The sequence below is a fragment of the Apium graveolens genome, chromosome 1 (genome assembly GCF_009905375.1).
Source record: "Apium graveolens cultivar Ventura chromosome 1, ASM990537v1, whole genome shotgun sequence".
NCBI lineage: Eukaryota > Viridiplantae > Streptophyta > Magnoliopsida > Apiales > Apiaceae > Apium > Apium graveolens.
The window spans coordinates 178933301-178947032 of record NC_133647.1 but is presented as its reverse complement, the minus strand read 5'-3'; the positions used below and the strand labels follow the sequence as shown (position 1 = coordinate 178947032).

The 13732-nt window shown below is 34.2% G+C and overlaps 2 protein-coding genes across 2 annotated transcripts; one reads left to right on the top strand and one right to left on the bottom strand.

Annotated features, from left to right (window-relative positions):
* The first annotated feature begins 551 nt into the window (after positions 1-551).
* On the top strand, positions 552-8630 carry LOC141672149 (homeobox protein knotted-1-like 6). The gene is made up of 5 exons (XM_074478657.1): positions 552-1098; positions 1219-1341; positions 1427-1538; positions 7944-8182; positions 8277-8630. The coding sequence occupies exons 1-5, from the start codon at positions 754-756 to the stop codon at positions 8436-8438; spliced, it is 981 nt and encodes a 326-aa protein (XP_074334758.1). The 5' UTR covers positions 552-753; the 3' UTR covers positions 8439-8630.
* A 1039-nt stretch (positions 8631-9669) lies between these two features.
* On the bottom strand, positions 9670-13025 carry LOC141712238 (high affinity nitrate transporter 2.5-like). The gene is made up of 3 exons (XM_074515093.1): positions 12340-13025; positions 11490-11544; positions 9670-10032 (listed from the first exon to the last, which is right to left on the bottom strand). The coding sequence occupies exons 1-3, from the start codon at positions 13023-13025 to the stop codon at positions 9670-9672; spliced, it is 1104 nt and encodes a 367-aa protein (XP_074371194.1).
* Between the last annotated feature and the right edge of the window lie 707 nt (positions 13026-13732).

Here is a 13732-nt window from a genome sequence, read left to right as displayed (position 1 = left end):
TTATAAAATTATTATTTTAAAATAATTTTAAATCGTAAAGAAATGAGAGAAGTCAAAAATGAAATTCTCAAAAAATAGGGAGACACACGAAAATGAGTAGTATTTATAGTGCTTTCCTCTACACACGGTAAAATAAGTAATATTTATAGTGCTTTCCTCTACACACGATAGAAAGATCGATTTTATATTTACGTTATTATAAAGTTTCGTGCCTGTTATAATATCGGGTCTTGCATTAAAACAATTAAAATATAAAAACAGTAAAAAATTTCTTTTATTAAATGCTGATTATAATAATTTCTCAAAATCCTACATTCTAAAATATAATTCATAATAAATTAAATATTTAATGGTAGAGTATAGAGGGCACTAAAGAGTTTGAACTTGAAGGTCTCTCAGCTTCAAACCCTTCTCAAATTCTCCCTCATAATAAAAATAATATTTAAATTTTAGTGGAGTTGAAAATATTTAACCAGCAATTTTCAAAAGAAAGAATTTAAAAAGTAGGAAAAAAACCAAAAGAATAAATAAAATTAGAGATGAACATGTCCCTGTCCTCAACTCTTGTATTATGATATTCTCATGGCTCAAAAGTAGCCTTAAGCACCTTCACTATCCTTTTCATCTTGTTCATCAAATCTCCAACGCCACAACTCCATTTTCATTACACAAGTGTATATAACTTATATGTAAAACCTAATATACTAATCACTTTCAACATCTAAATCTACATCGTTGTGTTTCTATTAAAGCATGGATGGAATGCACGGTCATAATTCGACGGACTCTGATTATATTATGATTCCTGAGAATCCGATGATGATGATTTCGCCGGAATACGACAGGTTTCCGATTTACGGATCCGATGAGCTGATGTCAGCTGCTTCGGCTATATCGGAGGCAGCTTCTGCTACCGCGGAGCAGCTTAGAAGAACAACTACTTGTAGCCGCCGTGATCATGTTAACAACTATCATAATAATAATCATAATAATAATTATAATATTCCTTCTCAGCCACCTAGCTTAATTATTAAGGCTAAGATTGCGTCTCATCCTTATTATCCTAGATTGCTCCAAGCTTACATCGATTGCCAAAAGGTCTTTCATTTTTCTTACTCATCAGTTCATATATTATTCATTTGACGAGGTTATTTATTTACTACGCATATGCACATTTAAATGTATATGATACATGAGAAGGTTAATATTTAATTACAGGTCGGGGCACCGCCGGAAATATCGTGTTTGTTAGATGAAATACAACGAGAAAATGATGTTTACGACAAAATTGATTCCGTATCTACTTGTGTTGGAGCCGATCCGGAGCTTGATGAATTCATGGTTTCTTTCACTAATTATTCTCTAAATAATGTTTATATTTGGTTAATAAATTTTCGGCTTAGTTAATTTTCCCCCCTCTAATTAGGAAACATATTGTAATATATTGGAGAAATACAAGTCGGATTTATCAAGGCCTTTCGATGAAGCAACAAGCTTCCTGAGTAAGATTGAAGCACAACTCGGTGATCTCTGCAAAGGTTTGTTATCCTGTTTCCTTTTTGCTTCCGTTCCTTTTAAAAATTTTCCAACTTTGCTGTTATGTTTAGTTACTTGTCCTTGTTTACACGTAGAACAAAGAACAAAATATCGGAATGTGTTTTTCGATTGTTCTTTTTCTGTTGCCATTTTTTACACAGAATAAATTTCTGGATCACGGTTCCCCCTATTAGTTAGGATTATTATTTATACAGACACAAGTCGGAAATAGGATGAGTTAAGGATTATTATCAGATAGGCATGAGGTAGCGTTGTGAGATCTTTGATGCGTTAATTATATTGGCGCACATGATAGTGAACATGCTTAGTTAATGGTATGCACTGTTGATGTCTATCCTTAAAATCAACTACCGACTCTCCATCTTGATCCTTATGTTTCTAGTTAGAACGAAATTCGTTTCACATTAAATTTATTCAACAAGTGATACATGTAACAGTGTTGAACCTAGCTACTACAGAAACCCTAGAACTGAATGGGACCTATTTCCAGGTTGCATTTTTTAAGCACAACACAATTTGGCAGTGATACATATGTTGTTTCTCTTTGTTTTGTAAGTAACAACCTTAAGCAAGTCATGAGAGTCTGTAGCTTAATAATGGACTTTGAAATAGTGTATTAGTTTGTACAATATCTTGGTCTAGGTTTACTCTCATTTCTCCTGACAAACATAGTGGCTATATTGTAGAACTGTAGTAGTAGTAGTATATATATTATCTATTTCTTCTCTATTTTGCACTTTGTTTGGTTCATGGGAGAACCAAACTTGGAAGCAAACCCCCTCTCTTTTGATTAGACATTTCACAGTGATGAATAGTTGTAAATCTTATTTTTTATTCTAAATTTTTAAAAAGAACATTGTGGCTATAATTTTATTATTTTTCTTATTAAATTAATCAGACAAACAATCATGGTTACAGTTGTTGCTCTTTTAGATACTGCACCCTCCTTGGCTCTTTGTCATCAGTAAGACTATAAATTCGAGAGAATTTGATCTAGGCATGCATGTTCTCAGATTATGTTTCTAGCTCGGTTTATTGGTATCTCTTCTGTGTATAGGACTTAAAAATTAAAGGATGGCCGGTCTCATTTCAGACCAATGGAGTGGTTGTTTGTAATATCCGAGTGTTTTCAAAAATCATACTGACCTCTTATTATTTTTCGCGCTGCTTGAATACTTGCCAATAACTTAAAAACTTTTTTTTCAAGAAAGAAAACTGGAAAATTTAAGTTTTTGATGTGTGACTCAACTGGTACGGTTCAGGTCGATCAACTGTAATTAAGCAACAACAAAAAAACAATGTGAACCGAAGGTGATTCATTTTCCTTGCGTCCATATTCGTTTCTGCTAGGCGCTGACATTACAATTAGATGGCAGTTTAGTATAACAAATTAATGATTCATCAACAAAGATGATCTTATTAGTGAGATCCAGCCGAGCAGAATTCTTGCAAGTTATATTATATAGCAAATAGTATAAGCAGATCTCTGCTGTTCTACAGACAAAGATAAGGTCAAATAAATAGATATATTTTTTAATTTCTTCTTTTCCCAAGAAGACGATCAATTTTGGATGGCCCTTGTGTGATGAGTTTTAGATGCGGCTAGTTACAGTTACAGTGTGATCCACATAAATTTACCACACTAGACTTAAGTCATCAAGGCTAAAAATTGAAAGACAAATGTAAAGAAAACGGGGAACTGGGAGGAACCGGGCTCACTTCATAAAATAAGGCTAAGAATTTTTGTAGCTATATTTATATTGAAAAATTGCTTATGTTTTTTACTTTGTGCATTTTACCCTTGGATCTTTTAGGATTCCGATTCTATAAATGGAAAGACACAAACATAGATATATGCATGAGGCAAAAATGTAAGTGGTCAGTGTATGGCGATATATCTTTCTTAATTAGTTGAATTATATGAGATCTCTCTTTCCCCCTCTTCTTAACATAATCTTAGATTTACCACTCAGTATAATAGATCAAATTCTGTGTCATGTCATGAGGAAAAGATTGACAGTCATTTGTCCATTTCAATTTTCTAATTACATTCCTAGTAAGCTTAAGTGATAATCAAATAGCTGAATATAGTTTATGAATCTTCTACATAAGATGGTCTTGGTATATTTTGATGCTTCTGTGATATTAACTGTGTCTGCAACTCTGCGGAAGAGTTTAAATCAAGGAGAAGAATAGATGAAAAATGAAATAACGTAATTTATATGCATGGAATTCGTTCTCCCGAATTTGTTTTAGGAAGCAAAGTGTGGAAAGCAAATTCTACTTGCCAGAATATCATAATTTACACCCTAAAATTTAAATTGGAATGTAGGGAGATGCATGAAAGTAAAACAAATAGAAGATAACTATATATGAAAAACATTCCTCTATGATTTAAATGATCATTTTGATATATTATAGGGATAAATTTTCCAGCATATGTTTAGTTATGTACTTTAGAAAAAAAATTCGGGATCAATGAATAAAAGAAATTTCATGACATCTTATTCAGATTCACTGGGCAACCAAGTGAAATCATTTCAGATAACTTGTTTCACTTCCATTTACATTTATCCGTCTTCCTCCCTAAAAATATGAGCGGGGCGTTAGTATGCATAAGATATGACATTTTAAATAAGGATTTATTTGTGGGCTTTGGTGGTGCAGTCAAAGGCCATGTCTACTTTGTAGATACTTGCCTAGAGGAATATGAATTCTTTAATCAGAAAAGACTGACTGTATGCCATTACATCAAATTTCAAAATTATCTTTAGGCATCACACTTTGGCATCAGAATCTCACATCTGTTGTCACGTGAAAGTGTTGATTACAAACCACAAGACCTTCTGTACTTGCCATAACATGAATATGCATATATATGTAACAAAGCTGTTTTCCTTTGTTCTAATTAATCAATCTTTTCATCCTTAAGTTTTCACACACGCACACAGTTTCATTCCAAGGCTGGCACTCTTGCTATATTATACATTATACAAAACAAAAATTAAGCAATCAAAGTACAAATGAGATCTCATTTTCATCTTTCTTAGGTTTGTTTATTAAGTTTCAAGTTGAATCCCAAGTCATAATATTCTATGCTTCTTTGTCAGGCTATAAGAGCTGTAACTGTTTCCATTACTAATGAAATGGAATCATTAAGCTCAAAAAGTATTGTTTATCTAATTAGAAGTGATTATGATCCTCAGTTAGGGGCGGGCTGGCAACTACTATTATTTTTTTCTTAGAAGTACAAATAAACTTTTCAACGTGTTGCATGTAATCTCTTAATTCTCTGATGGCCTCGTGTGCTCCTTTTAATTGCAATTATTTTTATGGCTTCTAATTAACAAGAATATTCATAGACAAGATGGCAGATATCCACTTGGGGTTATGTAAATAGAATTTAATCATGTGGGAAGAGTGAAAACTGTTGCTTAGGAATAAGTTGGCTCAGCTGACTAAATACTGTTTTTGTGAAACCTCTGATTCATTCTCTGTAGTTTGTCCCAGTTTTGCAATTCATTCATATTCTAAACATTTGATGCATGCTCTATGCTTGTACATTAGTACTATCCCGACGACATCCGGTCTTTTCAAGCATTTCCTTTACTTCCCCCCCCCCTCTTTTTAATCTAATGTATCGGTACTGTGATATATTTATCAGCTGTTCTCTTTAGTTTGATTTGGCTGCATAATGACACTAGTTTATGGCATGTTTCTTCATGGATTGGTAGGTGTTCCTACGACTTCCGAATTGGTTTGCTTTGATTTGGTTTGGTTTATAAATATCAAACTTCTTGTTTACATGGCTAACTTTTAGTAACAATCTAGTGCTAAGGAGTACTAAATGAATCATAATTCATAAGTAAAGAAATCACAATACAATGTAGTACTTAATTAATCTCTCGATACTTCCTTCCTCTTGCAAGTTACGAAGTTATACATATACCCACCCGGGTAGCTCAACTGGTTGAGTCCGGGACTTTAAGGATTTACATGAGCAAGGTCTTATATTCGATTTCAGGTGAATATACGGATTTAAGAAGAGACTTATGGTGGTGGGATGTTGTTTGTAAAAGTTACACACATGAACAAATGAGCTTATTATGCATATTTTTAGAAGGGAAGGCCATGCGAGTACATGTATATATGGTTTCTATTTGCACAAGCTGCCTATATAAATGTAGATGTTGGAGAAGTCGGACTTAAACAAGCAGTTGAGAATAGGTACATGAAAATGTATGTATAAAATTACTAGGAGTAATTGCATATTTGCATGACCTACAATAATTGAAGGGATATGATATGAATGATAGAGGGCGTCAAAGATAAGGGTTTTGGGATGATATGTGAGCACTCGTGTGTGTGTGAGATCCAGAAAAAGAAACATTAGTGAGTGTAAAAATATACAGGGGCCATGAGAGCAGAGAAGGGGATAGATAGGGCCGGGGGGCAAGGGGCTTTATGTGATCGGAAAAGGCCCCGGATAGATCGGGTGGTGAGATTCACATGGACTCCCGCATTTCCCGCTGCGTATTTCAGCCTTTTTGTGTATGTAGTCATTAAGTGTGAAGTTTCTTGACACAACACTAACACACACACACACTAGTTATCTATCACAATCTAGATCGTATATGTGCAGACACTGGTGGTGGTGTGGTGGCTGTCAATTTCATCTTAGACTTTTTGTCTAGTCGTTGGGGCTTCTTTATCGCCCCCTCTGCATTAAACGTGTCTCCTCTTAACCCATATTCCCCCCCACTACTTTTATTAACTTGGCCCCGCCCTCATTTAACTAGGGTTTTCCATACCAAGATGAAAATACTGGTTAAAATTTAAAATTTGGTTCACTCCCATCCCCCTAGTTTCTCCCATAAACGAACTTATAGTTGTTACATTCTTGCATAGCCTTTCTTGTTTACAAAATGATTTTGACAAATATGACTTATAATTTTACAAATAAATATGAGGATCGAATCCACGGAGAAAGAATAAACTCATAACCATACTCTTGTTTACAAAATGATTTAGTTTCAAAGACATGCAAAGTTCCTTTTCTTTAAAAAATACAACGTTTATAAGTTTTAAAATACAACATCCAAATTAACCAACATAAGGAAGTGGATTTATGTTAGCAAACGTAATAATGAACTTAAATCAGCGAAATTATTATCGGAATCAATTAATTCAATTAAATGTACTTAAATTTGAATGGACAAGTCAAAATCAGATAAAAAACAATCACAATATTAAAATTTAAATGAAATAACAAAAACCATGTAATATGTGGGTAATTGCGCCGCGCGTGGCAGGCCATGCTGGTGATAGTGAATAGTGAAGACAGTATGTGTAGCTATCTCTCACTGCTACTCTGTTGGGCCGTACCCTGTGCCGAGACTGTGAAGTCAGTCACTTGGATTCAGATCACAGGGAGGTATGGCCCGACTATTTGGCCTGCAGAATATTCGCCCACACATCCTAGTGTCTCTCCCACTCTCTCTACCAATCATTTACCCATTACTCTCACCACTCGGCACTCACCAATATCAGTTTTAAATTAATATATTTAAGTGTTTCTTGATGTTTTACTGCTTTTTAGGACTTTTCAAATATCCCAATTTATATATATATATTTTTAAAAGGCTTGCCTTCTGATATTATTCTCAACTTGTTACTCTTTCTCCAGTCTCTAGGCTCAACATAGACATATTTAAACCTAATGATCTTTTGTTATAATTTTCTTAAATATATATTTATGAACCAAAGTTTAATTATATTTAAATGTAGTACCTTGGAGCCAGTAGGTTTATTCTGGGCCTGGAATCTGGCATTTTAAGATAACTGCTCTCTTGCTAGTTTACTTGTGAAGGCTGGCTAATTTGGGCCACTTGTAGAAGTATGTCCCTATTCTCCAATATTCCAATGAAGAACTCCTTGTTTTTGTCATTATAAACTTCTTCAGGGTTACATTCAGTTACATAAATTTAAATGTTTAGTCATAAATCACAATGCCTTCACATTTGCATTAGTTTAAACACATATGAACTAGTTATGCCTTGTAGATAATCGTGCAAGGGGTGTTAATTCGGTTGTACTTGATTAGTAGTCATATAGATAAGTGCTCAAGTAATAGATACTATAACATTTTTTTTGTATCTTGTGTAATGGAAATTACTAGCCTCAACGATTGTATAAATTCTAAATTGCCAGAAGTTGAATTGTGGCTCTTAATTCATTAACGAGACTATTACTCAAGATTTTAACAACGCAAACCAATTGTACATTATGTCACCGGAATCTTTCTATCATTTATGCACTTGTTTTCCAAATCTTTGTAACTTCTTAATCTAAATACAAAAGACATGAACTGTATCTTGTTTTAGCAGATGAAGGTGGTGTATCATCAGATGACGAATTTAGTGGAGGAGAGATAGAGGTACAAGATGCCCAAACAAAAACCGAAGACAGAGAACTGAAAGATAGGCTTTTGCACAAGTTTGGTAGTCACATAAGTAAACTGAAGATGGAATTCTCAAAGAAGAAGCAGAAAGGAAAGCTACCTAAGGAGGCAAGGGATACTTTACTCGACTGGTGGAAGGTGCATAACAAATGGCCTTACCCAACTGTATGTATATGTTTCAACAAGTTTACATTTTCATTATATAATGAATGATTTTATTCTATCAGGATTATATAAGCTGCAATCATTTTCTTTTCAGGAAGCTGATAAAATTTTCTTGGCTGAAGCAACGGGTTTAGACCAGAAGCAAATTAACAATTGGTTTATAAACCAACGGAAGCGTCACTGGAAACCATCAGAAGATATGCAATTAGCTGTTATGGATAGTATATCTGGACAATTCTATGCTACCGATGACTGATCATGGATTACATTCATGAATTTAACAGTAATCTAAGAATCACTAGTATATCAGTCCATGATTTTGTATATTCTATATTGTTACCTTCACATTGGCATTACTATAGCCATGTTTCCAATATTAGACCAACGATGTCCATGTTTAGCTGCTGACACTTCTTTGAATCTAACAATATCTAAATCTATTACTATATATTAGCCTTCGTCTTTTAAATATGGTAGTTTTGTCACGGAACAAGGTACTATTGACTTTGATTTGTTTGTATGATCTTCTAAACTTAGGTTAGGTCCCCCCCCCCCTCTAATCGAGTTTCTTGTTGCAGTAGATTCTATGTCCATTTATGTTTTTAATGCTTAACAAACTGTAGGGATGTTTTGGTTGCCTCATACAATCAGACAAACCATGACATAACAAGAAATAAGTAGTACCATGAAGAAAACACATGCAGATGCATGGAACAAAGATCATGTTCTTCTTGCTTCTATCTAAATTTTTCAAACATTTAATAGGAGCAAAATTAGATTATAGCCTGGTCGTTGACTACTGTTTTATCACCACATTAAACTTTCACGGTCTTTATTCAAATCTCTGGCCACGCAAATTTTCTGTTCCGGACTACAATATCTGTGCAGTGATCATTTTTACTGATCAGTTTCTTGTCTACTTACCTACTTTAATTGTTTAATATTTAGTCAATACTATTAATCAAGAGGATGAAATGTTTTAAATGCCTTTATATTTAATGAACTATAGGGACAACCATTGTCGTTGTTTTATACAATAATACAAACCGTTCCACATAACATGCCATAAGACGTTTCCGGAACACGGCGCAGAGCGAGCGTGCACACATCATACAGAGAAAAATAGACATATTGAAGTTCCCTTCTAGTTTTTAAAATATTCTTTGTTTATTCAAAATTTATCGTCACCGTGATATTTCCACGCAATTATGGTTTTATGCTTATCTCATACAATAAGACATACTTTGACAGAACAAGAAGCAAGCAGTTCAGCTACTACAGGGTGAATACAGCGGATGCGAGTAGTCATGGGGCAGCCTAATGGCTTAGAAATAAAATAGAGATGACGTTCTTCAATCTTCTATCTAAGTTTTCCCAACCATAATACCTTGTTAGAAAACATTTAAGCAGACAAAGATTTATGGAGTGCTAATATATTACACTGTACGTAATTTTTAAGTGTAGTCTGAGAATTACGCGTGTAGGATTCATTCTGCAGTTCCCTTTGAAGGCGCCGAAGCAGAACTCACCCTCTTACCTCTTTCACCTTTGCTATTCTCTGCAAATTTTAAGCTTGCTCTGTGATAACCTTTCTCTTGTTCCTCTTCGGTCCATTCAGTCATGTAGTAGTTCTCTTCCGTAATACCTTTAGATGACGGACCCCAAAACAAACCTCCCCATTGTGGAAAATATAGAAGCAGTATTGGAAGAGTGCAACATATAATCATGATGCCCATGAGAGTTATACCTGTCTCAGTTTTGAATTTTGATCCTCTGAAGAAGATTACTTGTGTCAAAACTGCCCCTGCACTTCCACCTCCTCCAATCAACTCTGATATCACGCCAAGTGACTAGTTGAACAGCCATATAAGGATATTGTACGAATTAGTAACTATAATTATATTTTCGGCGAACAATAATTGTTTTTTAGGTGAACAACCGGATAATGGATAAGAACCAGTAAGTAATTGTATCTTCGGAGATAATGCGTAAGTAATTGTATTTTCGGCGGCAATGCGCTCACATACCGCGCTCATATAATACCTAGTCACCTTTGCCCAACCATAATAAGAAATAGTAACTACACTTATCTAATATAAGACTATTCACTTTTGCCCAAAGACACTCTAGTAGAAAATAATAAGAACTAGTAAGGAATTGTATCTTTGACGGCAATACGCTCGTATAATACCTGGTTACCTTTGCCCCACACTTTTATTAGAAGAAAATACTAACACTTTAATTAGTAAAAATAGTGAGAACTAGTATGCTCAGTTAATGAGCTAACATAATTTGAAGTCAAGTCGTATTTCCAACAACACTCTCGTAGAAAATAGTGGGAACTAGTAACTACAATAATATTTGTTCCGGCGAACAACAATTGTATTTTAGGCGAATAACCGGATAATGGATAAGAACTAGTAAGTAATTGTATTTTCGGCGGCATTTTTTTGGCGAATAATAACAAAATTTTAGGCGAACAGCCAGAGAACAGTTGGATAACGAATAAAAACTAGTAAATAATTGTATATTCGGCAACAATGCGCTCATATAATGCCTAGTCATCTTTTCCCAATACTGCTCTGGTAAGAACTAGTAATCACGCTCATCTAATGTGATCATATAATGCCTAGTCACCTTTCCCAACAACACTGCTAGAAAATAGTAAGAACTAATAACTACGCTCACCTAATGCGATCGTATAATGTCTAGACACCTTTGCCCAATAACACATTCTAGTAGAAAATAGTAATGTTTGGTCACTTTTGCCCAACAACAATCCGATACAAATTAGTAAAAACCACTCCCTTCGTCCCTTTCAATTGTTTACAATTTTTAGAGAGTGTTCGACACGCATTTTAAGGTGCATATAAAGTATAGTTCTGTAATTTTTTTTACAATTTTGTTTTTTCTGAATAAAAATTAAAACATTCAACTTTTATTCAGAAAAAGAAAATTATAAAAATAAATTACATAACTATACTTTTTATGCACCTTAAAATGCGTGTTGGACACTTCCTCAGAAATATAAACAATTGGAAGGGACCGAGGGAGTAGTAAGTAACTGTATTTTCGCCAGCAATGCGCTTATATAATATGTAGTTATCTTTGTCAAGCAATATTCAAATAGAAAATAGTAAGAATTAGTAACTACACTCACGTAATGCACTCGTACCCAGTAATCTATAAGCAACAACACTCTGGTAGAAAATAAAAACAACTAGTAACTAACTTCATCAGAAATTAGGAAAGGCAATAATAGAAATTGAGCAACTTTAACAAGTCTAAAAGGAGATTAAGTCAATACTGCAAATCTAACAAGCAGAGGATCAGACAATGCTTTACCTAGTGCGTAATCATATCTGCATAACAATTAAACTGTTTGACAGAATATTATTTACAAAAATGTTACTAACCCTATCAAGGATAACAGAAATCAAACGACTGACAAAGAGTATGATCATACCTGCCTAGCTACTGAACAACCTAATGGTAGATAGTACGTGTTTTACAAGAGGAACACAAACTAGAATAAACAACCACAAAAAGATGAACTGATAACTCATTTTCTTAAATAAGGCCATGAGATCAGCGTTTTTTAAAATCATTATGGGGATGTAGTAATTACGATTAATCAACACAACTAAATATAGTAACAATTACAGAGTAGGGATTAATTTCATGGAAGGTAGATGATGGGAAAAGTGTTCAATATGTTTTTATCAGGTTCGAGTCGGCAGAGAGTTAGTGGTTGCACTCATGTGGTTTCTATAGAGGATGGGGTACGAAAGGCCTGAGGTTAAGTAGCCTTGTTTTAAGTTCGCAAATAAGATAGAATATATAAATTTGTAGAATTTTAACTGATTATATATACATAAGTATATATCTATTTACTTCTCACTACTAAAACACAAATCACACACACAGATTTGCAGAGCAAAAGACCTACTTTTTCATACAATATATATAGAAAGGAACTAACATATCAGGAAAACTAATACCACTTATTATGAGTCCTACAATTTCTCCACTAACAGCATGACTAAGTCATCAACTGAACAAATCAAATAAGAAAACATTATTAATTTACTACAAATAAAAATAAGTTTAAGATTATTTTTCAACAAAATTTACAGTGTGCTTCTGGAAGAAGATACCTTCTTGAAACGAAAGGAACTACTCCATATGTTAGACCGCATGAAGCTTGAACAAATACAGAGAATACAAGCATCACAGTTATGGAGGCACTTAAAGATCCCAATCTTCCCAAGAGAACACAAAAGAGGCCTCCAAGAATTTGAAAAACAAACAGGGTCCATAGTCGACCTCTCATCCCGAACCTTGATGCCATGACATCTGAGATGTAACCTCCTAATGGCCTTGAAAATATGTTTGCTGACCCAAAACTTGCTGCAATGATTCCTGCAGTGTGAAGGTTAACCTGGAATCTATCATAAAAATACTGTGCAATTATATTGTCCACTGTCAGCTCAACCCCGAAACAATACCCGTAAGTTAGTGCTAAGATCCATCCTCTGTAATTTGTGATTGCCTGGTAGAGCACTTTTGAGAATTTATCTTTGTGCTTATCCCCGGATTTCTCAAGTCGTGAGAAGTTGCTGTCAGGCAAGTCTTGTCCTAAGAAAAAGACCGAATATGCGGACAAGGTCTGGAACAAGGCTGAAATGAAGAAAGCAATTCTCAATGCTGTGAATTTAGTTGCACCAATCTGGTGAATAATTGTACACACATATGGCATTAAGATCTGAGTTGCCCCACCACCAAGGTTTCCCCAGCCTCCAGATAAGCCATTAGCGGTGCCAACGACGGGAGCAGAAAACATTGCACCATGTTATAAGAAGCATAAGTGTTGCTGAAGCAACACGGGGTCCAAATAAGTCGCATAAAGTTCCCATTATAATTCTTGCAAAAACTGCTCGTATTGTAAGAATATTGTAAGAATTAGTGACTATAATTATTTTTTCGATGAACAATTGTATTTTAGGCAAACAACCGGATATTGGATAAGAACTAGTAACTAATTGTATGTTTGACGACACTCATATACTGCCCTCATATAATGCTAGTCATATAATTATAGAAAGCTATTCTAAATTATACTTAACATATATAATAAATAAAATTGTACGGTTATTGCAATTTTTCTTTTAAAATTATATGTATTTTTTTATCGTAGAGCCGTACCCTTCGGGTGCGCACTGGGTAAATCCCACGGGTCACGTGAACCAAGATAAACCATATTTAAGATACTGACTCTGACTAGGAGACATAATCATATCATAAATTCTCGGATTCAAACTGGTGACCAAGAGGATGATTATTCCTCTTTAAGCAACTGAGCCAACCCATATGGGCAAATTATATGTATTTTTCATTAACTCAAATCTTATTTGAACAACAAAATCAACGTTATTATTTATATGTTGTTTAAAAAGACATAATTAACATTTTACATCGAAACACGATTAACGGATAATTTAACAAAATATTAAATCAACATTACTAAGTAATTGCATATTAGATTTCTTA